The sequence below is a fragment of the Accipiter gentilis genome, chromosome 11, assembly GCF_929443795.1.
Source record: "Accipiter gentilis chromosome 11, bAccGen1.1, whole genome shotgun sequence".
Lineage (NCBI taxonomy): Eukaryota > Metazoa > Chordata > Aves > Accipitriformes > Accipitridae > Astur > Astur gentilis.
This window is the reverse complement of record NC_064890.1, coordinates 7229803-7254821: the sequence shown is the minus strand read 5'-3', so window position 1 is coordinate 7254821 and position 25019 is coordinate 7229803. Positions and strand designations below refer to the sequence as shown.

Genomic DNA, 25019 nt, shown 5'->3' with positions numbered 1-25019 from the left:
CACATGTGTATGCTTATGTGTATATATAGAAAACATAAATACTCATATTGTTGAAAAAAAACCAAAATTAAGTATATGGTCAGACCTGAGGGAGAGGACAGGTCTTTCTTCAAAACTGGAGGAAAAATAGCATAATCTCAGCCTCGAAAAAGAGAGTGAGCTGTTTTTCCTACAGAATATTATGCTATTCTCTAACTGGCAGCCTTGCTGTATTTAAATCTTTTCCTGTAACAGGTCGTATCTTTGAGCAATGGGACTAAAAGCATCATTAGGCTCTACTGACCTGTGCATAGGTCTTCAGAAGATGGCTGTGCAGCTGGAGCTCTTCAGGCACCTCTACAGACTTGACTCCAATAAACTGCAGAAGTGGTACAGGCATACCTGTGTCCCAAGTGGTGATTTTAGCAGAAGGCTCGACAAAGCCTTTCCAGTGAGCCTGCAGGTTGGTAGGAGGTGGACTATACAAAGTCATGTTGGCAAGATGATCGTTCAGTTTAGAATAGTATGTTGTCTTTATCTCAGATACTTCAACCTCAGTCATGAGCCCAGCTGCTATTAGGTGTTCTGCATATGTGTCTGGGATACTCTTACGGGATCTGTCAGGGAGGGAATCAAACCCCATAGACAATAAGCCTGAAAGCAGTGTCACTGCAGAACAAGGAAATACCATCTTCCTACTGTCAGGTATCATGGAAAGCTGAAATAAATTATGTTCTGGTGCATTATACTCATTTGCATCAAGTTTGCTTTCCTGACATTTCCAAAAAGATAACGGTTCTCTTGGATATGTGCTTTACAGTCTTTAATTTAAAAAAAAAAAAAAAAAAAAAAAAAAAAAGTACCTATAGTTGGCAGTTACAGGTAAAAGCAAGTAAAAAAACCTCGCAGTTAGACTGACTCTGTGCTATCATGCATATTTTCTTCAGACAAGTTGACAGGAGGTTTTCAGTATTAGCAGAGAACCAAGCCATCCATTCTATATATGCTTCACCTAAAATATCAGAATTCATTGGCCAGTGAATTTTTATATGTATTTTTCTTTGGGGATAAGGATGAAATCTGAATACATTTAAATGCTCATAAAGATAAGTCCCCATTGGTACCAGCAGGACCAGGCAAAGACAAGATAAACATCACACTGGCTTCCTGCCCATTCTCCCACATTATCTATGCTTCCCTCTGGCACACAGAAGTAAACTTTCCCTTCTGATTACTGGCGATGGTGAATTTGAAATCCAAGGGCTATGTGCAAGAGTGCTCTCCAAGACGCATCAGGCCGCATATTCAAGAACCAACACTAGTGGTTACCTTCATTAACATATCATTTTCAGACTCACACCTTAGTGAAGGACTGCTGACAGTGTAGCTACACTTGCATAAACACTTGTCGGTATGGCAAAGGATCTTCATTATACAGAGACCTCTATTACAGTAGCAGGCAATACTGAGTTGGTGTAGACACAAGTACATTTTGGGTTTGCCCATCAGGTGGTGTTACCCTTACCTGATGATTTTGTACATGCTGGGGTTGGTGAAGAATGGTTCATCAAGTTCGTTGTGGCCCCACTGCCTGTAGCACAGCAAGTCTACTATCACATCCCTGCGGAACTGGCGTTGGTACTCGACAGCCAGTCGTGTGGCACGGACAACTTCTTCAGGATCATCCCCATTCACATGGATAACTGCACATCCAACAGTTTTACCTGCCCAGGGATTCAAAACACAACAGTAATAACACCCAACCCCTCCCAAAGAAAGCAGACACACACCTACTCTGCTGAAAATGACAGACAACTCGTGCAGTGTATTTAACAAAACCAAATCTACACAAGATGCTCTTTGTGATGAGAGCTAGGGTAAGGAGTAGGAGTCTTCCCCAAGAGAAAGTGCAATTAGCCCAACCTGTTGTATTTGTCACAGTTCAAGTACAACTTCTTTACCAGCACTCAGTTCCCACAGGACTTTCTATACACAGTTCTGTAGGGCTCAGTTATATGGAAGTTAGTTATTGGACCTGAAAATAGCTCATGGTCACAAGATTGTTCCAGGCGCCTTTAGAAGGCCTTGAACAGAATAAATAAGAAGATAGAAGAAGAAAGATCCCAATTAGGAAAACACAGGTGCACATTCCACCATAAAGGGAACTTGGCACAAACAACCTCAATTCAGGGGCTTATCTTGACCAATTGGACTAAGACAAGTCTTGTATGCTCTAATTAACACAACCAATTATGTCTTATGTTTGTGCGCGTGGACAGTACCGATGTAACCAATCACCGCTTATGCTTACGCGCGTGGACAGTACTGATGTAACCAATCACCGCTTATGCTTGTGCGTGTGGACACCAAGTGCTTGCATGTAGTAGCCAATCAAAGTCTCTCAACAACTTAGAGAATTGTATAAAAATGATTAGCTAAGCTCAATAAACTGGCGACTTTAATCATCACATTGGTGTTCCGTCGTCCGGGCCCCGCACGGATTAATCCCTAAACCCTACACAGTTCCTGCATCTTATTAATCTGAATGGAAGTCTGCAGGGAATGCCAGAGAACTATTTGATCGCTTCTCTTTCAAAAAAAACCCTGAGTATTGTCTCCTTCTTATCCTAAGCTATCACTACTATGAATTCATACAGGCCAGAAACAATCTTCTCCCTTGCTAGTAGTCATTCTATCCACTGCTCCTCCAGGCAGAAAGGTCTCTTCATTAAAGAGAACACTGCAAAATTCCAATGTTTTAACACCCTCTCCCGTACGACAATTTGGCTGCAAATCTTCTAGCAACAGAGTACTCCTCTTGTACTTTATCTGCCCAAATTCTGGGAAATTAAGATACTTCAGCCATTCCTGACCCACATAAAATTTCCCTCCCTAGCAAAATCCTGAAGCTCAAATGGGTCACAGCTCCTTCCTCACTGACCAGGTAAGAAGAAAGGAAAACTAAGGATGGAGGGGGAAAAACCCCCACCCCAAAACAACAAAAAAACCCGTAACACAAAACCAGCCCAGGGTAAAAGTAATAATAATATGCTATCTACCTTACCGGATTTAATGAATCTATCTGTTTGGTTTGATGAAACCGTAAGACAAACACAAACACTTGATGTTAAGTCTTAAAAACACAGGTTAGCATATTTTTAATTATACGAAACATACACAAGGGAACTAACTAATATGCCTCTGATCTTGCTGATTACAATACATCTGTTTATTACTAAGAAAGGCCCGTCCAAAACAAAAGACTTCTAGTTGAAGCTTAGAAATGGCATTAGCCTAATTTTTCAATTAAAAGCTCAACAAGCTCACCTGACAACAAACAAAACAGAAAAATGAAGGAGTATCTGACTTATAAATCTTGCTCAGAAAACACACCGGAATAATTTTGATTAAATTTAACACGATATATTTAAAATACATCTAATATACACTCCATCACAACACATTTTTAAAAGCTGTCAGTGACATGGGAGAAATTAAATGAGTTATAGACTTCAGAGTAATCTTGCAAATATTTTATAACATCCTGTAAAAATGTGACAAGATTTTCCCTTGATATTTAGTCTTTGCCATAAAGTAGATGGGGGAGGGCATATTTTTGGCATCTGAATTTTTGCTAGTAGGAGGTAATAATCGATAATGATTTTAATTTCTGCTCTATCATGAAAATGGAGATATATTAATCTAACTCCCTAGCATTGATAGGCATTTGCTAGAAAAAACCCATAGCACAGCATATATTCACACTGGAGTTAAAATCCTTTCTGACACAACAGGCAATCTTTCTTCTGATTCAACTATACATACCAATATCACTACAGTACAGAGATGATCTTCCTCGCTCTGGAGGAGTGGTATAGCCCAGCTGGTTATTAACAATCAAATGGATGCTCCCACCAACTCTGAAATGTGGTAGATTAGAGAGGGTCAGTGTTTCAGGAACAATCCCTTGCCCAGAGAAAGCAGCATCACCATGAACCTGCATTAGGGAAGAAGGTGGAAAAGTTTCATTAGAAAGCACTGGAGGAACAGCAAAATCAAAACCATAACTCATTAAGCAAGACCTTTTAAATTGAGTAGGTGGAACAGATACAGTTTCAGCCGGATCCACTTATTAACCCCTTTCAGACGACTGTTTTCATGATTTCAGAGTTTATATAGTCTTATCACTAATAGAAGGTCACAGCAGCCAACATCTGTACGACTGCCTCATGTAACCCCTACCTGCAACTGACATATAATATCTTAAAGTTGACCCACCAGTGTATAGATGACTGCAAGTATCATGGCTATAGCAAAGCTGCAGCAGTCAGCAGCAAGTCACTGACCACTGAACAAAAGGAAGTCAGTCACCACAGAATTTGCTACATGCCTTGCTGAAAGTTAAATGCTGGTGAACTGGGACTTATGCCTACTCCCACCTTACCAAATAGAGACAAGAACAGACACAAGAGGAGACAAAAGTGGAAAAGGAACTGAATAGAAGCACCTAGAAGCAAATAAAAGCTTTCAGAAGGAAATAAAACCTAAGTTCTTAGCTACATTTCAAAATTGCAAATAAATGTTGCAAATAAAAAAGAAGTTTGGAAGGGGAGAGGAGACTACTGTGATATGCAATCCAGGTTTCCAAAAAGGCTAGAGATACTAGAATGACTATCATCTAGCATTTCAGTGTTTCGAATCTGGAGATAGTTCTCCATTGATATGATCACAGCTTCCTCAGAATGCAGATTCGATCCTTTGCAGATCAAAGTCACTGCAAACTGATGTAGTTTCTTATTGAAAACCAGATGATAGTTCTACTTTCTAGTTATGGGTTAATGGTTTCAAGCCTTAAGAGACTTTTGGAGGTGCAAGTACACCTGGAAAAGAGTAGAGCTGCAATCAACCAGTGAAATGACAGCAGTGGGTTTTATGCAGTTCTAATACAGAGACTTCTCTTAAAAGACATCACAGAAAAACAAAGTTAACTACTGCAAGAGAGACAACACAGCATCCCCACTCTATCCCTTACCATGCTACATTTGTTCCTGAAGTGTTGGGTTTTCATTTTTCCCTTCTGGTTTCTTCTGCTGCCTAAGAAGGCTATATATCTTGGTGATGCCATTTGAGTGAAGACCCTAGAACACCTGAAAGAACTCATGGCCTTCAGTACATCCCAAAGCATTAAAGCCTACAGACAGCATGACTATTAAAATACAGAAGACTCTTCATATGCATCTCAAACCCCAGAGGGTTCAATTCCTATGGTGCAGGTAGGATTTTACTCATTCCAGCAGAGAGCTGGAAACAGTTTTTGCCAGCACGTGTTTTTTCTGGGCAGCATTAGCAAAGAACATAAAAGCAAGGTCACCATCAAGTTTAATTCATCAAACAAGTAACCCTGACAGTGGAACATCAAATGTAATATTTATTTCAGGGAGACTTTATTCTCAGATTTCAGTTCAAATCATAAACACCAGTAGTTGCCTGATGTTCAGTAAGTGGAGTCAAGGCACGCAAGAAGGTGAAAAATATGCCATTCATCAGCAAAAACGGACAACTAGGCATTGCAGAAGTGTTCATGGTACTTAACCAAGAAGAGTTTTACAGTCTTGTATTGGATTTGCATGGCAAGGTTTTGGTAGCAGAGGTGCTACAGGGGTGGCTTCTGTGAGAAGCTGCTAGAAGCTTCCCCTATGTCTGATACAGCCAATGCCAGCCAGCTCCAAGATGGACCCACCGCTAGCCAAGGCCAAGCCCATCAGCAATGGTGGTAGCGCCTCTGGGAGAACAGATTTAAGAAGGGAAAAAAAGTTGCTGTGCAACAGAAACTGCAGCCAGAGAGAGGAGTGAGAACATTGGAGAGAAACAACCCTGCAGACTCCCAGGTCAGTGAAGAAGGAGGAAGACGGGCTCCAGGCGCCGGAGCAGAGATTCCACTGCAGCCCATGGGGAAGACCATGGTGAGGGAGGCTGTCCCCCTGCAGCCCAGGGAGGTCCATGGGGGAGCAGATCTCCACCTGCAGTCTGTGAGGAAGACCACGGTGAGGCAGGCTGTCTCCCTGCAGCCCAGGGAGGACCCCACGCTGGAGCAGGGGGATGCCCGAAGGAGGCTGTGACCCCGTGGGAAGCCCGTGCTGGAGGAGGCTCCTGGCAGGACCTGTGGCCCCGTGGAGAGAGGAGCCCACGCTGGAGCAGGTTTGCTGGCAGGACTTGTGACCCTGCAGGGGACCCACACTGGAGCAGTCTGTGCCTAAAGGACTGCAGCCCGTGGAAGGGACCCACGGTGGAGCAGTTCATGAAGAACTACAGCCCGTGGGAAGGACTCACATTGGAGAAGTTCGTGGAGGACTGTCTCCCATGGGAGGGACCCCATGGTGGAGCAGGGGAAGAATGAGGAGTCCTGCCCCTGAGGAGGAAGGAGCGGCAGAGACAACATGTGATGAACTGACTGCAACCCCCATTCCCTGTCCCCCTGCGCTACTGGAGGGGAGGAGAGAGAGAATTTGGGAGTGAAGTTGTACCCGGGAAGAAGGGAGGGGTGGGGGGAAGGTGTTTTTAAGATTTGGTTTTATTTCTCATTACTCTACTCTGATTGGATTGGTAATAAATTAAACTAATTTTCCCCAAGTCAAGTCTGTTTTGCCTGTGATGGTAACTGGCGAGTGATCTGTCCCAGTCCTTATCTCGAACCATGAGCTTTTCGTTATGTTTTCTCTTCCCTGTCCTGCTGAGGAGAGGAATGATAGACCAGCTTTGGTGGGCACCTGACGTCCAGCCTGGGTCAACCCACCGCAAGTCTTCAGATATTCTGAGCACACTGAAGTTCCAGAAAAGAAGATCTTCAGACCCTGAACAATTAGGCTCACCACTGACAGTGACATATTAGTCGATCTTTACTCTTTCTACCCTCAAGCTGTGGAAGAGCTAGTGGAAGAATAGAACAAATACCAGAGTAAACCTCAACTGAGAGTTTCTACTCTTGCATTTCTGGAGATTAAGCACTACGAAAACAGAAAGCCCAAAGAGAAACTTTTATACCGATTCTGAAAGAGGAGGTATCTGCTTTCATCTCTTTCTTCTTGATTAGCTGCATGAGAGTTAACAGTCATAACCATAAAAATTTACCCCTTTTTTTTTTTTAAATCTAACTCTTGGACCTCTTAAAGACATAATTACAAGTACTGATGTTCATGTTACATGGAACATTTTCTTTCTTTCGGGAATAGTTTGAGTCAGTTTACTAACACGGAGGCGGCTAGCTTGGAGTTAAATGTTGTTCTTCTCTACTGTGCAACCCTTCCTACCACTTAGCCCTTCAAAAACCAAAAAGTTAAATTTTTCTTGCATAGGGAGGGTCCATTTATCCTGAAGAATCTTTGTTTAAAGCCATAATAGTTTCAGTAGTATGCAGGGAAGATCTAACATTGAGACAGACAGAATCTAAGAAGCAGTATCTTATCAAACTGACATAACTGCACTGAAAGATGAGGAGAAGATGCATTGGGCAACAACCTTTTCTTCCTGCACTTGCATGCACCAAAGCCTTTTTTTTTTTTTTTTTTCTAAAAAAATAAGAACAAAAAGAACCCCAACTTGCCTCCACTTTTCTCAATATTTCATATTCTCCTTTCTGCTTTTTCTCAGTATCCACATCATTCCAGAAGGAAGCAAAACATTTATTTAACTGAAATACGTTTTCACTTCCACCTGTAACTTCCTCCATGTTTATTATACTTCACAGAAGAACAGTTCTGCCCCAACTCATTTTTACTCCCAGCTTTAAAAATGTTTAAGAGATTGACTCACTTGTATTTCCAAGTTGAATACAATGCAAGAAAGGACAATTTATCAAGGAACTATTTAGGACTGCCTACACAGCTCTAAAAGACAGTTCAAGAAGTAAAAACCAATTCCAGCAGACTCTTCAACAGTACCATGATAAAGTGACACAATACTAAACCCTCCTGTATATTTTGCAACCTTGTTGATAGCTCTTCTCCAAACCCATTTAATTTAAAAGAAGGCTAATAGTGGTAATTTAAATGCAAAAGTGGTCTGTGAGGAAAGGCATGCATGGCTCTCAATGCAGAGTATTATTAAAATAAATCAGTTCTTCAGAAATCTTAGAAGTGGAATCGTTTAAATGCCAGTATCATCACATATGTCACCTGGAAATCCTGCCTGCCCTCCTCTTTCTCCATAAAAAGGATCCCAGTTCTTGATATTCTACATTAATTCAGTTTTGTCCGGTATTTCTATATACCACACTTCTGTTCACATGCTAGTCCAGGAATTCTTACAAAGATCACTTAACAAATTATGAGTAAAATACCTGCAGGCAAATAACTTTGTCTCCGGGCTGTGCGGAGCTCTCTGGGGAGTAATCTCCATCGAGCAGAGTCTGTTGCCTTCCTCGTGTCTTGCCCACAGCCACTGGATTGATTGCTTCTAAGTGTGATGGGTTAGGTAGCAAGGTGACATGCACGGGCCTGTGGGAACCGAAGTCAAGATCTACAGAAGATGTCAGGTGGGAGAGAACATCCCCAATGGCTGCTGAATTCTCTGGAAACTCACTCAAACCACGCATCTTACGGAACATGAGCTGCATGGAAACAAATCTGGTTAAAATCCCTTTCCAATTAAGTGACACATTAAAAAAAAAAAAAACATTTACAAACTGTATGGTCTCCTACTCGTCAAACTGCGAGAATGCTTCTGGTAACAGCACATATAACCCTGCATTAGAGTTCTTTATCAGTCTCTTGTGGACATTTGGCTGAAATGCTGACAGGAGGGGAAAATACTCACACAGGTAACTTTTATTGCTCCAGCATTTGCAACACTTCAAACTTTTGGGGTTTTATTTTATTGCAAATAAACCAGGCACAGAGTAACTGCCAGTGAGATTATAAATCTCCTACCTCAGGTGGAAGCTGAAGTAAACCTGTGAGAAGATTAAGTCTTCCGCGATGTGGCATTCCAAGAATGATATCCGTCACACCACTGTACGAACACATCTTGAACAATTCATGGAAGAAACCCATCATACTCTCTGCTCCTTCACCACCATACCGCTTCACTGTGGCAAACTTTGTGGCTAAGAAGTGATCAAACTCCTATTAAAAACAGGAGAACTTCAGTATTAGGCTATTTTAAGGAGCAGTCTTCTGTTTATAAAATTAAAATATAATTTATGTTTGTACCTTTAAGGCATACAAGCCTAAGCATACCCCTTGAAAGTCTCAGCTCATTCTCCACCCACACAGTCTAAGACCTGAAGCTATGATGACTACAAGAAACCAGCTCTTATCTCCTCTTAAGCAGAAAAATGTTGGATTGAGGACCAAACTCTATCTAACATGGAAGAAGATGCATGAAGAAATATAACACCAGAGCAATTTACAAATTCCTTGATAGTTTACCTATTTTAGGTGGAAATTAAGGAATGGTGTTCTTTATAGTATAAACCTTAACTATGCTGAGATGCAACGTGCTAGAGAAGCACAGCGTTTCGTTCCGATTGCTATTAGACACAGTCCGTAGTACATAGGTGGAAGAACGCTTGAGAGAAGGAAAATAAACCAATCTACATTTACTTCATTATCCTCTCACTCGTCTCACTTCACTCCATTCATATACTCCTAGACAGCTCTCATAAGTGACAAAGTTTTGGAAGCACTGGAAGCGTCTGTAGCGTTTTGCAACTGAAGACTGAAAATAAATGAAGTCTGTAACTGAGAAGGGAAGACTAAGCCACAGCCAAAGATCCAAGCCAGCTGCTGAACACCTTGTAGTTAAACAACATTTACTTCTAAGGAATAATGTATGCAAAACTAATCACACACAGAAGCAGTTTTTCCTGTCAGGGTTAAATTCTAACAGTCTAAGTACAGTTCTGGTCATACTGAAATCAAAATGGGATACATCAGGGTCCCAACTTCAACTTCCTGTGTCACTGTCAAATTCCTCTAACTGCCAAAGAGGCAAGAAAAATACAAAATGTGCCATATACTTCTGTTTAGTCATTGACATGTATTACATTTAACACTCCTTCCACTTGGAAAACTGGAAACAGGGACACCTTCATAGGTCCTGCTCTTCTACCTTTCCATCCTTCTGGATAACACAGGGAGAAAAGGGGAGAAAAAAGAAAATTTTTCACAGTACAGAACTATTGAAATAAATTTTCTCTATACATTTTGCAAGTATATAAATCTTTCACTTCATTACAGAATGCATTGAACAAAGATTCCTTTGCTGAAAAGCAGCAAATTTACCAGTGCTACATGGCTAACACCTCAGTCCAACTCTGGTTTGCTCTCCCAAAACCTTGAGACATCATACTTTAAAGCTAGTAAAACAGATCTGCATGAGGGTGAAAGGAAAACGCAGAAAAGCTACACCAGAGCACAAAATTTCATAGAGCTCTGCCCAACCTTGCATCCCCATCAGTAACATTTAATATAAGCCATCAGATCATTAGCCTAAGAGAATCTCACTTTTGAAGAGTGATTACTAATGGATTTGTAGGGTCATTATTTGTGTCTCCAGATGATAAACAATGTATGTTACAAGAATATATATTACACACAATCTATGTTCTAATTAGTTCTAAAAGCCTTTTGAGCCTGGAACTGGCTGGAATTATTTTCCTAGAAATAATTTCAAAAGTAATCAAGGCAAACCAAATGATATTGCTATTTGTTTCAATAAAGGCTACTAAGTAAATTCAGCAACAACCTCCAATGAGATTCCTGCATTTGTGTATTGCATTTTTTCAGGCAAAACCTTGTACTTCTTCCTCTTGCACGCTGTCAAGGCCTTTCAGGGTAGCGATTGTTCTTTTTCTGCATGAATAATGTCTGGAGCAGTAAAGGGTTCATGACAGACTCCACAGCTCTATTACAATCCAACAATAGTGAACAAGGTACCTGGGACTCCAACATCAGTTTGCACAAGTACTTTTTTTCTTCAGGTGTAAATGCCTCTTGTTTTAGCTCTTCAAATCTTCTAGCAAACCATTCTCTCTCTTCCAAAGTTGGAAGCTGGCTTGTTTCTATGGAAATATGCCCGCAGTATATATGGTCAAGGTAAGCCAACACATCCTCTACGGAAGCCTCTTCTTTTCCCATATTTAGAAGCCCTGGTGGGAAATAAATGTTATTAGCCTCTTTGGGGGAGGAGGGGGAAGCACCAAGACCTAAACTGTTGTCTTGCAATTATATTAACATTTTGAGAGTACAAATTCATATCTTGCCTTCTTTTCCTGCATTTAAAGACAAAACTAAAGAACACTTTTTATAAGCACACTTCAGTGTTATTGAGAGCCTCATGCTTATTTGTAAGGTGCTCAAAATGCCTTCCTGAGTTTACCATGAATGACACAAAGTCACTGTTTTTGTGACTCAGTATAGCACTCAGTATCTTGTGGCTCAGAGAGATGAGCTCCAATCCCAGCTGCATCACAAGTAAATAAGCACCTGTTTGGCCGATGGAGAAAATAAAGCATAGAGACCCTCCTTTGTTCAAGGCCACAGCAAGAGTCAAAGACATCCAAGAAAAGACAAGTCTTGACTTCTGCCCCAGTGCTCTGGCAGCTTCACTACAGTGTTAAGTATTATGCTAAATCATAGAATGTTACAGCAACACAAGAAATTAATGTATAACCTCAGTAGTTGTAAGAACAAGTAAAGATTTTCATGGTTTCCAAAGATGCTAGAAGGTAGCAACTCATTACACGACGATTTCTGCAACAAACATGTAAGCAGGCTGAAGTTAACAATTTTCCGTCCAACAGTTCATTACTGATTGAACCGCCACTCAATATCTGGCTCTTCTGCAGCGGTCACAGCCTCTTAATAAATCACCTGTGAAGACAATTTGCCGTGATAAGGCTGCAGACTTACCTGTAGTAATGAGAGGCCCTTGAAGAACTTCTGCCAACTCTTGGATTTCAGGTACCATGTTCATAACAGCTTGGCCAGCAAACAGTGGGTTTATTTTGGCTGCTTTGTGGCCATGTTCAGCATATGCAGTTATTAAACGAGCAAGACCATGGTCAACTAAAACCAAAAAGAAAGCAGAACAGTATCGCACATGTGCTCACATTTAATCCATTTATAGCACTAACACAGGAGTATTCTGTCCGTAATCATCAAGGTTCTGGCTGGAAAGCTGATTTTTCTAAGCAGTTGTTTTCACCATATCACCCCACAACAGCTCCCGTCATCAAACTCCTAAATCTTGTCAACCACCAAATTTTCAAACAATTTGTTTTTTTAATGATTTCTCCCATGGCTCCCCTCACGGTTAGGCTCCTGTAAACACAGGCAAAGCTATTTCATTTTGCTTTGAATCTCTTTACAACAACAGGTATGTCCAACTTGAGAATGGAACGGTACCAGTGCGCAAGTCTTATTTCCTCAGCCAAATCAAATCATACCACTTGTGCTTCCCTGTTCCTTGCTGGAATGACAGGAAGATAGGGTCTTAACAATAATTCAGGTCCTACGACTTCAAAATCTTCTGTGTCTGCAGGAGCCACTAGCCAACAGCATGTGCAGACTGTTGTGCCTGTGCTGAGCCAGACATACTAAAAATTCAAATATGCGAACATGTTTTGCAGCAGACACCAGCAACACAGTGTTGCAGGCATTTTGCATCGAGGTCAAAAGATTATTGACATAAGCAAAACTGGACCCGCTGAAAGGTCACACACACAACATTACTGTCATTGCGCACATGCCACAGACCAGATCAATAAATTGCAAACCAATAGAATGTACTGCAAGCAGAATCTGCTACGAATTAATGATACGAACCAGTCTATAATGCATTTCCAATGGGTGGGGGGTAGGGGGGTTGCCCTGATAAAGACACTGTGCTGACAGTATTCAGGTCTGAAGACTTTCATTTTCCAAAACAATGCAATTTCTGAGACCATTTAACAAAGTTATTTCTCTGACATTAATATTTCCATTGCCGGCACCCAGCTCCAGCTATTACTTTCACACAGCTGGCCCATTCAAAACAAGTCCTTTTCTCTTAACAGGTTCTACAACAGAAGGACATAACCCTAACATCTCCCACAACACTCTCAGCAAGAAAGCCATTTAAAAGTGATTTTTAAAATGTAACGTAAAAATATATTAACCCTTTCCTTGCTTAACGAGGAGGCTACTTAGTGATGGGACTCGGTGTCCAGGAGCTAAAAAAACCAGTTTCACTCCTGCTTCTACGCAACAGGCTTAATTCCTACCGGAGTCTCCCGAGGTGTTACTGCACGAACGATACTCCTACCTCCAGAGAGTCTTCTGCTTGAAATTATTCTTCTGCACTATAAATCTGAGCTAAAAGCTTCACAGTTATTGCTACAGGAGAGAGTTACCCGTACTTAGCCATACGATATAAAAAAGGGAAATCACAGGCGCACGGCACAGGGAATTTTACACGCTGGCGTTCACTAACGTAACTTCAGCACTCGTTGCACTCACAGTCACTTTCGCCCGTGGAGCCGGGCAGAGTACCGGCAGGCTTCCCGGGGAGCCTCCGCCGAGCGGAGAGGGCGAGCTCTGCCTCACGGCCACTGAAAACCCGCCAGGAGCCCCGAGGGGAGGCGGCGGCTCCGGCCGGCACTCCCGAAGGCAACCGCAACGGCACAGAAAGCGCCTCGGACCGACGCTTCGACGCCCTCGGACTTTGGGCCCCTCAGCGCCCGCGGGGCCGTCGCCTCCCTCAGGGGACCGCGGGGCTGCCGAGTTAGAGCCCCCGCCGCCGGACCCGGCCCTCCCTCGCCGCGGCGGGCCGAGCAGCCCACCCTCCGCCACCGCGTCTCCCGGGGCAGCCCCCCCCTCCGCCGCCCTCCCCTCAGCCCAGCCCGGTGGGAAGGGAGGGCTGTCCGACCTGCTTTACCGCTCGCTCCGGCGCCGCGCGGCTCCGCCGATCGTCCGCTGGCCGCCTTCCGCGGCTTGTAGCCGTAAACGCCCCGCTCGGTGCGGTACCAGCGCCGCAGGCCGCCCCTCCACAGAGCGCAGCGAACGACGCTCCCCGCCGCCGCCATGGCCGCCGCGCTGCCGAGCGCCAACCGCCGGCCCCGCCGCCGCCCCCGCCCCCGCGCGGGGTGGGGCCGCCGCTTCCCGCCCCGCCGCCTCAGGCGTGAGGCGGCGTCGGCGGGGCGGTCGGTAGGGCGGCCGCGGGTACGTGCTGTCAACCTGAGCGTCCTGCCTCAATTTCCAATTAAACAGTCCCTGCTGAAACGTGTCAGGGCTTCGTCTTGTGCATGCGGTGTGCTGGATGGCGGTTAGACTGGGGAAAGACATAGTAGCCTCATCGCCTCTGGAAAACCCGCCAAAAAAAGACACGACTTATAGAGAAAGGAAGTTTTAACAAAATCCGAAAGCTTCGTCTCGAGTTTTCAGGTGCCTGCCAACCATTTTCGAACATGTTTAGGACAAGAAAGTCATCAGGAGTAGTCAGCATGGCTTCACCACGCTTGACCAACTTGATGAACTTTAGAACGAAGCGACTGACCTGGCGGATGAGGGGAGAGCGGGGGATACTGTCTACCTGGACTTCCAAGGCCTTTGACGCTGTCACCATGAGATCCTGACAGACAAGCTGTTGATGCGCGGGCTGGATGAGCAGACAGGGAGGTGGGTTGAAAACCGGCTGAATGGCTGGTCCAGGGGGTGGTGACCAATGGTGCAAAGTCTGGATGGAGGTTGGTAACTAGTGGTGTACCTCAGCGGTCTGTTGTGGGTCCAGTCCTGTTGAACATCTTCATTAATTATCTGGATGATGGGGCAAAGTGTACCCTCAGAAAGTCTGCAGATGAAATGAAACTGGGAGGAGTGGCTGATACACCAGAGGGTCATGCTGCCACCCAGAGGGACCCCAACAGGCTGGAGAAATGGGCCAACAGGAACATCATGGAGTTCTACAAGGAGAGGTGCAAAGTCCTGCACCTGGGGAGGAAGAGCCCCAGGCACCAGCACGTGCTCGGGGCCACCTGGCTGGACAGCAGCTTGGCAGTAAAGGACCTGGGGGTCCTGGTGGACACCGAGTTGAAGAGGAGCCAGCAATTGTACCCGTGAAGTAAAGAAGGGTAAGGGTGTCCTGGGCTGCGTTAGATAAAGTATTGCCAGCAGGTCCCCTCTACTCGGCACTGGCTGAGGACACACCTGAAGTACTGTGTCCAGTTCTGGCCTCTCCAGTACAAGACAGACATACTGGAGAGAGTCCAATGAAGGGCCATGAAGATGACGAAGGGACTAGAGCACCTCACACATGAGGAAGGGCTGAGAGAGCTGGGACTGTTCAGCCTGGAGAAGAGAAGGCTCAGGAGCATCTTATTAATGTGTATAAATACCTGAAGGGAGGGTGCCAAGAGGAGAAGAGAGCCAGGCTCTTTTCAGTGGTGCCCACCGACAGGACCAGAGGCAACGGGCCCACACTGAAACACTGGAGGTTCCCTCTGAACATCGGGAAACACTTTGTCACCACCGGGGTGACCGAGCAATGGCACAGGTTACCCAGGGAGGTGGTGGAGTCTCCGTCCTTGGAGATACTCAGAAGCTGGCTGGACATGGTCCTGGCTGACCAGCTGTGAGTGGCCCTGCTTGAGCAGAGGGGTTGGACCAGATGACCTCCACAGGTCCCTTCCAACCTCAACCTTTATGCGATCCTGTGCAATTTTGTGGAAAATGACACAGCTGCACTGCATCTCGGGACCCGGGGGTGGCAGGGGGAACCCACGCATACTTCACAGCAAAACTCACTTCTGATAATCATTCAGTCACCCAACAGTTAGTGAATGCAGGCCTGGGAGGCAGGAGGGGAACTGGCAAGTTACCTTACCATAGGCTTGGTTGTGCTCATGAATCTCCTTTGTAGATTGCCTTCACAATGGAGAAATCAAAAAGTATTTTTTCTTCAAATCAAACCGTGGTTATATGCTTTTGGAACAGGTGGAACTGGATTTTGCAACTGAATTGGTCATGACACCACAGTTGGCCAGGGATTTTATGATGTTCACAGTTCTTGCAGAGGGGCCACTTGTGTTCCTGGAGGCCTGTATGGTTGGTTTTATGCAGATTTATAAAAGCCAATTTGGGAGAAAAATAAAAGTGACTGACCTTTAACACTGCAAAGAAGGCAAAAGGATATAGCTATAGGACAGCTGACATGTGGCCAACAGAATAAAGTGTAGGAGAAATGTGGCTTTGAATATTGATTTTTTCAATGCATATTAGAACAAAGGAACCTTGAAAATAACGTTGCAACATTCCATGATTTTGTGGAGTTGACAGCAGAGAGACAGAAAAGGTTGATACAGTTAAATATTTCCATTCTGTGCTTGGCGAAAAAGACAAATGTTGCAGGCAGATCGCATGATGATGAAATACTTTTCTACAGTTCTTAAGCAAATATCAGTCAAATAGCAGATATCAGTGTGGTTTTGCTTTAAAGCAGATAGAGGGTTAGTTGAGTATTTCCCAATTAGCACTGACAGGAATAGGTCTGAACATTAAAAATCTTCCAAAGTTAAAAAGGACTAAGTGAGATGGTTCAGTCACACAATGTGGATCTTGGAGAAGTAATGGAATATTTGTACATACAGGTTCAGTTACAGGTTTAATCAAGTCTAGGCATGGGTATATGGAATATATACCTTGTCAAGTCAACTTGCTGGGTTTTTTCTGTGATTCAGAATTCAGTTAATAAAGATTTAAAGTACTTTGCAGACTTTTGCCAGCATAATCATCTTGCGTAGGACATGATTACACATGGAAAAAGCCTTGCTGTAACTATATCTAGGTCAATAAAAGGTTTTATTGACTTTGCTTCATGTCTAAATGTGAGAAAGTGGTACCTGTGCCACTGAAACACCGCTGCTAAGGGCATACGCTCTGGCTCTGCAAGGGAACTCTCCTGGTCTGGCTCTTCTGGCACAGAGAGCCTGTCCTAGAGAAGAGTCCTGTGTGAGGTTGATTCAGTACTACCTGATGTTCTGGCTAAGAAAACTAGAAATGCTTCAAAATCAAGGTTGCATATACTAAATAGTATGCAGCCGACTATCTAGAAGATCTAAACTTGCAATATTTTAAATAGAAAATCATCATCAGCTGGGAGTATTTCTAAAGGGATTCTTGCCATTTTAGTAGTTATATCAGCCTGAGAAAACTGCTCATGAAGTAAGTCCTGACAAAGTTTGTCAGCTGGAGGAACGTGGTGAAGAGAGATTATCTTGGATCTGAGTGCCAAGATGGACTGGACATAAGCAAATGTGATTTATTTTAACAGGATGAGATGCAAGCTTGTACACCTTGAAAGACTATATGCACTAAAATGTAGCTCCTTTCTAGGAAATGGTGACTATAAATTATCTCCAAAAATCATGGGAATGAAACAGATGGGTCTAAAATAGTTATGTCAGTATCAGCTCACCTGGCAAAAAAGATCATTTTCTGGATGTGGCTACACGGAAATACTGAGTACACCTACAGATTCTACATTAGGCCAGTATTTGGCACAACTATGATTCCTCTCTGAATACTGTGTGCGTGTTTGATGCCAGTAGTTGAGGAAACATACTGAAAATGTTAAGAAGAAGAGCTTCAGGAGTTAAAAAAAATGAAATACATGGTTTATATATGAGACTCAGGAAGTGAGATCTACTTGTTTTTGTTTTCGCTAAGTTAGTAGGAAAACTTGATCAGTATGTACACAAATGAAACGGGTACTTTATAAGGAAAAGCTTTCCGAGCTATCAGTCAAAGGTAGCACAAGATTTACTTGCATGGTCTTTACAAAAGATAGTTCCAGTGTAGTTGTAGCTGTGGGGGCATGTGATATAAATGCAGAAGGAGCTTTTGTTTCCTTTCAAAATTGTAGAGATAGTGCATTTTATTCATGTTAGAAAAGGCAGCAATATCGTGCTTCAAAAGAAAATAAGCCAACATGTCTTGACGTAATGTCACTGAAACTGATAATTAAGCCTAATATAACGCCGAGTCTGCCTTTTCAAACAAGACCTAAAAAAGACTAATTCAGAGGCATCCACTGACAGGCTACAGGATTGGTGCCTTTGGAAAATAAAGTACCAACACTAATATGGAGTTACCCTCCCCATTTAACCCCTTTTTTTCTCTGTTTAGCACATGGATCTTCTCCCTTCTAGTGAATCAGTTAAATCAACCTGGTAACTCAAGACATTTAGGCAAGTAAATGAAATCTTTCTGTAGCAGGTACGCTTGAATGATCTGTGTAAATAACGAGCATGACTTTGTCCTTTCAAACTTTTCCAGAAAAGAGGTTTTTAGATGTGTCTGCAAAATGAGCAATGAAGTTAAACAACAGGGAGGAGAGTTCTTTCCTGGAGAAAAAAAAACCCAACCTGTCTAGTCCTGTACCAGTTGGCAGAGGATACCTAAAACTCTGCATCAGTAAACAGAGTCTTGTATTTGGGCTGACTCTTGCTTCTGAATAAAAGGTGGCTTTAACAGCTGAATGATCTCATTACGCACATCCAGGCCCGCGCCTGCTGTCACGGCCAAGTACTTGCGTTTGCTTGTTCTCAGTCCGTAGGGGCGTAAACACTTTCCCGTACCCAAGAAAAAGCTTCTATCAGAAACCTTGATCCTTAAGAATCCGGATTCTAAAAATACCAGATTTGCGCTCTGAAATTCAGGGTTGCGCCAGCATTTTCCAGCTCGGGCGACTTCAGCGTCGCCCAACAGCTGACACCATGCCCAGACACGCAGACGGCGAGCGTTTCAAACACACGGGGAAGTTTTGTGCAACTGAATTTACCGCTGGAAAATGCCGCCGGGTGTCCCGACAAGAATACGGGCAGGACGGGAGGGTGGGAGATACCAGATTTAGGCCACAAAACGCAACAGGCGACACCCGTTAAGTCATCGGTCACGTAGTAACTCGATACTATGTCACTGTTACCCCCCAGTAGTTTACCGCGGGGACAGCGGAACGGATCAGGCAGCGCCGTGCCGGGTGCCCTCCGAAAAGGCCACCCTTGGCATGACGACTACGCGTGACGCGGCGTGACGCCTCACGGCCAGAGGCACGTCACGGGAGTGAGGTCACGCGGGGCGACAAGGTGAATCGTGCGCTGGGGCCGCCAAGGAAGCGCCATTCACGGCCCATTCCCCCTTTCCCCTTCCTCCTCCTCTTCCCCTTCCTTCCTTCCTCCTCCTCCCCGCGCCGCTGTGAGGGACGCGCCGCCGACGTTCCCTCCCCCCCCGCCGCCACTTCCGCCTCCGCAGCCTCCCGGTAACCCGAGCAGGGCCGGCCGCCCGCCCGCCGTCAGGACCCCGCCCGGGGCTGTCCCCCGCGCTGCCTGACCCCCAACCCGTCGGGAAACACCGCTCGCCGAGCAGCCGCTCGCCGGGACGACGTCGCGGTTAGGCGACGCCGCCCTTTCTATCGCGCCTGGGCGTCGCGGGGCGGGCGTCGCCGGCTCGGTCGGGGCGGTGCTGTCGGTCAGGCAGAGCGGCGGGCGACCCGGCAAGGGAGCGCGGCGGGCGTCGTGAGGGGAGAAGAGCCGAGGGGGCCTCGCGCGCCGGGGAGGGGGCCGCAGCGGGCGGAGGAGTCGGCGCTCGCCGGGAGGCCGGGCCCATGTCCGCACCGGGCGGAGGTAGCGGGCCTGAGGCGGGGGGCGGCGGGCGCGGCAGCCGTTGGGGGGAGACGGCGGGCGGCCCGGAGGGTGGGGCGGCGCCCCTGGTGTGTGGGGAAGAGGGCCCGGGGGGGGAGGGGGGCAGGGCGCAGGGGCCTGTGGAAGGCGGGCGGGGGGTGGGGGGTGTCCCCGGGGCTGAGGCGTCCCGGGGCAGCGGGGGCTGTGAGGGTGAGGAAGAACAAGAAGAAAAAGAAGGCAGGGGTAGGGTGAGGGAGCCTGCAGGGTACGGGGGGGGGGGGGCGGTGGCAGGGAGAGGGGCAGGTGGGTGTTGTTTTTTTTTCTGGGGCTGGCGGGTGCGAGCGGGGAAGGCAGAGCCCGAGAAGGCGGCTGGGTTGTTGGAGAGCCTGCGTACGTGGATTGACATGTGTAGGGGCGTCCTGGTGGAAGCGGGGAGGGCTGTTAGCTGGGAAGTCTTTTGCCCCGCGTATATTTAGTGACTCGTCCGTAGACCGCTTTTTCCCGGTGAAAAGCGTGTGCCTGCAGGTCTGACGGCAAAACACTTTATCCGGGAGGTATGGAATCGAAAGTAAAACTGCCCGGCTGGTTAGGCAGGCCTGCCTTCCCTGCCGGTGTGTAGGGGGGACTTCTGTGCGCTATAATTTCCTGCCTTGCTGTGTGTCTCATCTTTCAAAACTTGTGGTTAAGTTTACTGTCCTCTGATTGACCGTGCTGTTTTTCTTATGTTCCTTCCCTTATCTTAAGAGAAACCTTAATTGCATTTCAATTCGTGGAACTTTTAATTTGTTGGTGCTCTGACTTGTAACGATGGAGAAAGTTGTTGCTCTTTGAGGTTTTTCAGCTGGTCAGAAGTGGGACATCTTGCCTGCGCTCTTTGTCTCCCTTATCTCTTTGGTAATACAGTAGCTGCATAAAGGAATGTTTATGGGATCAGTTTAATTTCCAGTAGCAGTAAAAAGAGCATGTGAAAAATCTAAATATGCTTAGTTTAGTAAAGCCATGTTTCCCCCCCCACGCTTGTGTTTGCAAGGATTAAGATTCTGGTTCAAGGTACTTCAGTCTGTGACAATAGGCTGGTTTTATTGATTTGGGAGGATTTAAGCATATCAGACCAAGGTGTTGATGTTTATCCTTTCATTCTCAGTGGTGACTAGATTAATGATGCTGAATACCTTATATGAATCTTTGGTTTCCTAGAGAGTAAATAGGTGTTTTTTCATAAATGTTGCTTGCGTATTTCAAGACCTATTTCTTAAGTTTCTAAGCCTAGAGTATCGTGAACTGAATCCCATCAGTTTTTCAAATTCCAGGATTGGTATGAAAAAAACTTTGTAGAAATTCAGGTACAGTAAAAAATTTATTAATTAAGAATGAGTTAAGGTAGGTCAAATAGTGGACAAACAAAGAGAAATAGTTTTCCTTGGAAAAATAGCATCTGTAAGTGATGAAACTAAGAAGATAGAGTGTTAAAGCATCTAAATGTCACTACAGAAACGGACTGCCAAGAGTCCAAAAGCATATGGACACTTGTCTTGTATCCATCTTCTCCATCCTCTCTAATTTTCAGCTGTGAGCGCTGGTTCTTCCTATCTGTTGGCTTATGAAATTCATGTCATTGTCATGCCTTTTCATCAGTACATTCACATAAACGTTAGGTATTAAATAGAATTTCTCTTAGTGATTAAGTTTCTCTTCATGTTTCCTTATCATTCCCTTAATCTGGACCAAACTGTGTATCTTCAGCCTTATTTCCTAGGGAAATGAGACCCAGGTGAGCCTGCTGCCTGTTTCCATTTCTCTCCACTTTCCCCAACTTTTGAACCTTTCAGCCAGTTTCAGTCAAATTAGGCAGATGTTTGGAAGGTATAAACATTCTAGGGATCTTGTGATGACTGGCAGCTGAGGAAAAGTAACAAAGTCTAAATTAACATTCTTACTGAGGGAAGGGTGATAGCATATGCTCAGTGGACAGTTCTGTTTTTGTCTGTGATGTTAGCTGACACTTGTGTGCTGACCAGTGAATCAGTCTGTGTATAGCTTGGAGGCAGCAACCGCACTGCCTGCCTCCTGCCATCAATGGTTGGTAGACATAAATGAGCTGGCAGTGCGATCAGAAGGGTTTGTGAAATGAGGTATATATGTAGCAGGTGGTGAGGAGTATTGTAACATATGTATTCTGTGATGCAGGACAGAAATCTATTATAAACTAGATTGTTGGGGGTTTTCTTGGTCACCGGTGTTCATGGCGGGGGGGGGGAAAGCAGATAATACTGTCTTGTGGTCAAAATCACAATGTACCTGATTATGCTCCATCCCTTTTCTTTTCATCCCATCTTCTCTATTTTGCTTTTGTACAAGCAAATGTCAGATATCTTTAAAACAGAATTCTGAGTTTCTAAATTTATTAATAAGAGTTTGAGTACTGTAATTATTTTGATAAGTGACTGTGTTAAAAGTTACATGTGTAGCTGGATATTTCGTTTTGTTTGTTTGTTTTTCCAAATTGTAATTGAATTACCCTACTAACAGCAGGTGAGGGACAAAGATAAAAGCTGGAGTATTGGAACTGTGACATGCTTTTCCAGCATTTCTTTACTCAACCCAATGTTTTCCTTTTAAATTTAGCTCCCAATTTATTATCTCTCACAATCTAACACTTTTTTTAAAAAAGTGTTACTCTGTTTTTTATTTTGTTTAATAGACTTATTGGTGAAAAACATTTTAATACAATTAATGGAGAGTCTTACGCAATGTTCTAATAGACCTAATCTTACTAGTAAGGTACTACAGTGGTTTTAAATGCTAAAAGCTTCCCTTTCAAACCTGTTTTGTTAAAAATGGTGAGATAGGTTAGCTGTCTCAAACTGATGGAATTCCCAGAGTGGATTTGTAGTGAGAAAAGATTAATAAATAGTTATTGTTGAATTTGAAACAGAATATGTAGAGGATTTGTATCTCCCAAATGAATCTGTGAGAAACAGGTCCCACTTAACTGGCTTACAGAGATAGAAAAATTAGTTCAGACCTTTAAAATGAAGGGGCTTGGGGGGATGCTTATTTGTTTGGGTTTTGTGGATTCCCCCACCCCTCCCTCTTGGTTAAGTACTGATTTCATAATAATACTGTTTTAAGATGATATAGATCAGTGGTTTTGAAATTCACGTAGTTCTGAGATGTTGAGCTGTGAAACCTTTTAGTTGTAGACATGCATTAGGGAGCCAAATTTGATATACTTGTTTAAGCAATGCTGATTTGATTGGTCTCACTTCCATAAATCGGCGTCAGAAACATTTCTTCATTGGTGCTGTTGCCAACTGCTATGAAAGAGGCCAAGTCCTGAATAGGTCCTCCATTAGTAAGCTGTCACTGCCCATATCTGAATATACTGTGAATTTTTGCAAACATTTTTTTTTTTCCAGAAGACCTGGAGAAGCATCTTAAATTGTAATGCAGTGTTCCGTATGGGATCGTCAGTATATGAATCTATCATTTTATTGTTTGGGAGGTGGGGGAGGCAATGTGGAATACTTAGAAACAGAGATTTTCATTAGTGTGATGTGTTATTTTTAAATATCTTTCAAAATAGTTAAAAGTAATACTAGAATTGCACCGCATTAGATTGGAATGCAAGTGTCGTCTTAACCACTTTGTTAAGCAGATGCAGGAACTATGTCAATCTAGCATATTTTCATCATCCAGTCTGAGTAAAATGTTAGAAAGGCAAAAGTAAGGGTGACAATTCGGAATCAAACTGGCGTTACTAATAGAAACTAAGTGATGGTTCTTTAGGAGGTATCCAGTGCAATTGTGTCCCATCAGTCCCACTTATATATGTATTTAACTTGAAGCACATAAACATGTGAAAGTTATTTTTTGTTTTAAGAAATTAATTTAGCCTGAAGTAAATAAGGCTTAGGTGGTTCTAACTGCCTCTTTCAGTCCTGTCTGGCCCTATCTGACCCTGGACCTGAGTCAGCAGAATGCCCTTGCATCAAGGCCAGCTGCATTCTAGACTGTAGTAGCAACAGTTACCCACCCAGCAGGTTGAGGAAGGCGAGTCTTCCCCTCTATTTGGTACTTACAAAACTGCATCTGGACACCATATCCAGCTGTAGATTCTCTGTTCCAAGAAAGGCATTGACATGCTGGAGCAAGTCCACTGGAGGGCCACGAAGACCATTAGGAGGCTAGGGGACATGGTATCTGAAGAGAGACTGAGAGAGCTCAGTTTCTTAATCTGTAAGAAGAGGGGGGAAGTCTTATTACTGTCTAGAGCAACCGAACAGGACAGTATAGAGAAGATGGAGCTGGGTTCTTCTCAAAGCTGTACAGGGATAGGATGAAAAGAAACGGACACAAGATGGGGCACAGCAAATTCCAGGATGGTATTGGGAAAAACTTTTTCCACAGTGTAGTTATTCAGGTGCTGGAACAGGGGCACAGAGGGGGCCATTGCATCTCTGACCTTGGAGATATTCAAAACTTAGCTAGCCAAGTCCCCGAGGTGGTTGGACCTGCTTTGAGGAAGGGATTGAACTAGGTGGCCTCCATGGTTTCCTTCTGATCTAAATTATTCTGTGATTCTACCCTTTCTTGTTCAATATATGTTATTTTTTGTATCCTTAGCCAAATGAAACTAAAGCTTAGAGGGCTAGAAACCCTAAAGATGCCAAACCTCATACAAGTCCCCAGAAAAGCATTGGTTCAGTAGGAAGAGATACAAACTGGAGCCTTTAGTAACTCCTGATAATTGTAGCCTTTCTACTATTATTTCCATTTGTCCTGCTGGCAGGGAGGTTTGTGTGTACATCTTAGCACAGCATGCTCTTCCAGCTGGTACTTGTGCTATGTGGAAGAGTGCTTGAGATGACTGGGGAGATTTTGGGAAGGGTGAGGAAAGAGGGGAGCAAGATGATGCTTTTCACAATGAGGGCAGTGTGGCATTGGCATTGGAGCAGGTCGGCTGGAGACATTGTGCAGTCTCCCTCCTTGGCAGTTTTCAAGACTGGAGCCTAGAGCAATCTTGTCTGACCTCATAGCTGACCCTGCTTTGACCAGGAGGTTGAAGCACTTGAGGTCTTGTCTAACCTGCATTATGCTATGATCCTAAGTAGAGGTAGTGGAGGGGGGACTACTCTTAGGAGAGGTGTAGAAAGGTCAGTGAGGCACAGGTGCATGCTGATAAATATTAAGTTGTGGGGGTTTTTTTCAGATGGACTTCTGTTTGTTCCAAGAACTTCTGTTCCTCGGGTTGTAGAAACTTCAGATGCTTTTACTTCACAATTCATGCTGGAGACAACTTTGCACTGTAACACTTTAACAAAATGATTAGTTTTTACCTGTCGTTAGGTCCATTCCTTAGTTCAAGAAAACTTACCTTAAACCTGTA

General features: G+C 44.2%; 2 protein-coding genes across 3 annotated transcripts in view; one reads left to right on the top strand and one right to left on the bottom strand.

Moving 5' to 3' along the window:
- DHTKD1 (dehydrogenase E1 and transketolase domain containing 1) overlaps positions 1-25019 on the bottom strand; it is a 206926-nt gene that overhangs the window by 7911 nt on the left and 173996 nt on the right. Inside the window, exons 1-8 of one of the 2 annotated variants that reach the window (XM_049814432.1) lie at positions 13885-14047; positions 11889-12044; positions 10914-11125; positions 8904-9098; positions 8315-8584; positions 3805-3976; positions 1505-1703; positions 284-596 (exon numbers count right to left, since the gene is read on the bottom strand). In XM_049814432.1, the coding sequence (XP_049670389.1) occupies positions 284-596; positions 1505-1703; positions 3805-3976; positions 8315-8584; positions 8904-9098; positions 10914-11125; positions 11889-12044; positions 13885-14041 (1674 nt within the window). In that variant the 5' untranslated portion in view covers positions 14042-14047. Of the gene's footprint in view, positions 1-283; positions 597-1504; positions 1704-3804; positions 3977-8314; positions 8585-8903; positions 9099-10913; positions 11126-11888; positions 12045-13884; positions 14048-25019 lie in introns of those variants that run through there. The other variant, XM_049814433.1, reaches the window with a different exon arrangement.
- The window catches only part of UPF2 (UPF2 regulator of nonsense mediated mRNA decay), a 67415-nt gene continuing 61729 nt past the window's right edge, over positions 19334-25019 (top strand). The window contains exon 1 of the mRNA XM_049814431.1: positions 19334-19633. The gene's annotated coding sequence lies outside the window, so the exon portion shown is untranslated. The remainder of the gene's footprint in view (positions 19634-25019) is intronic.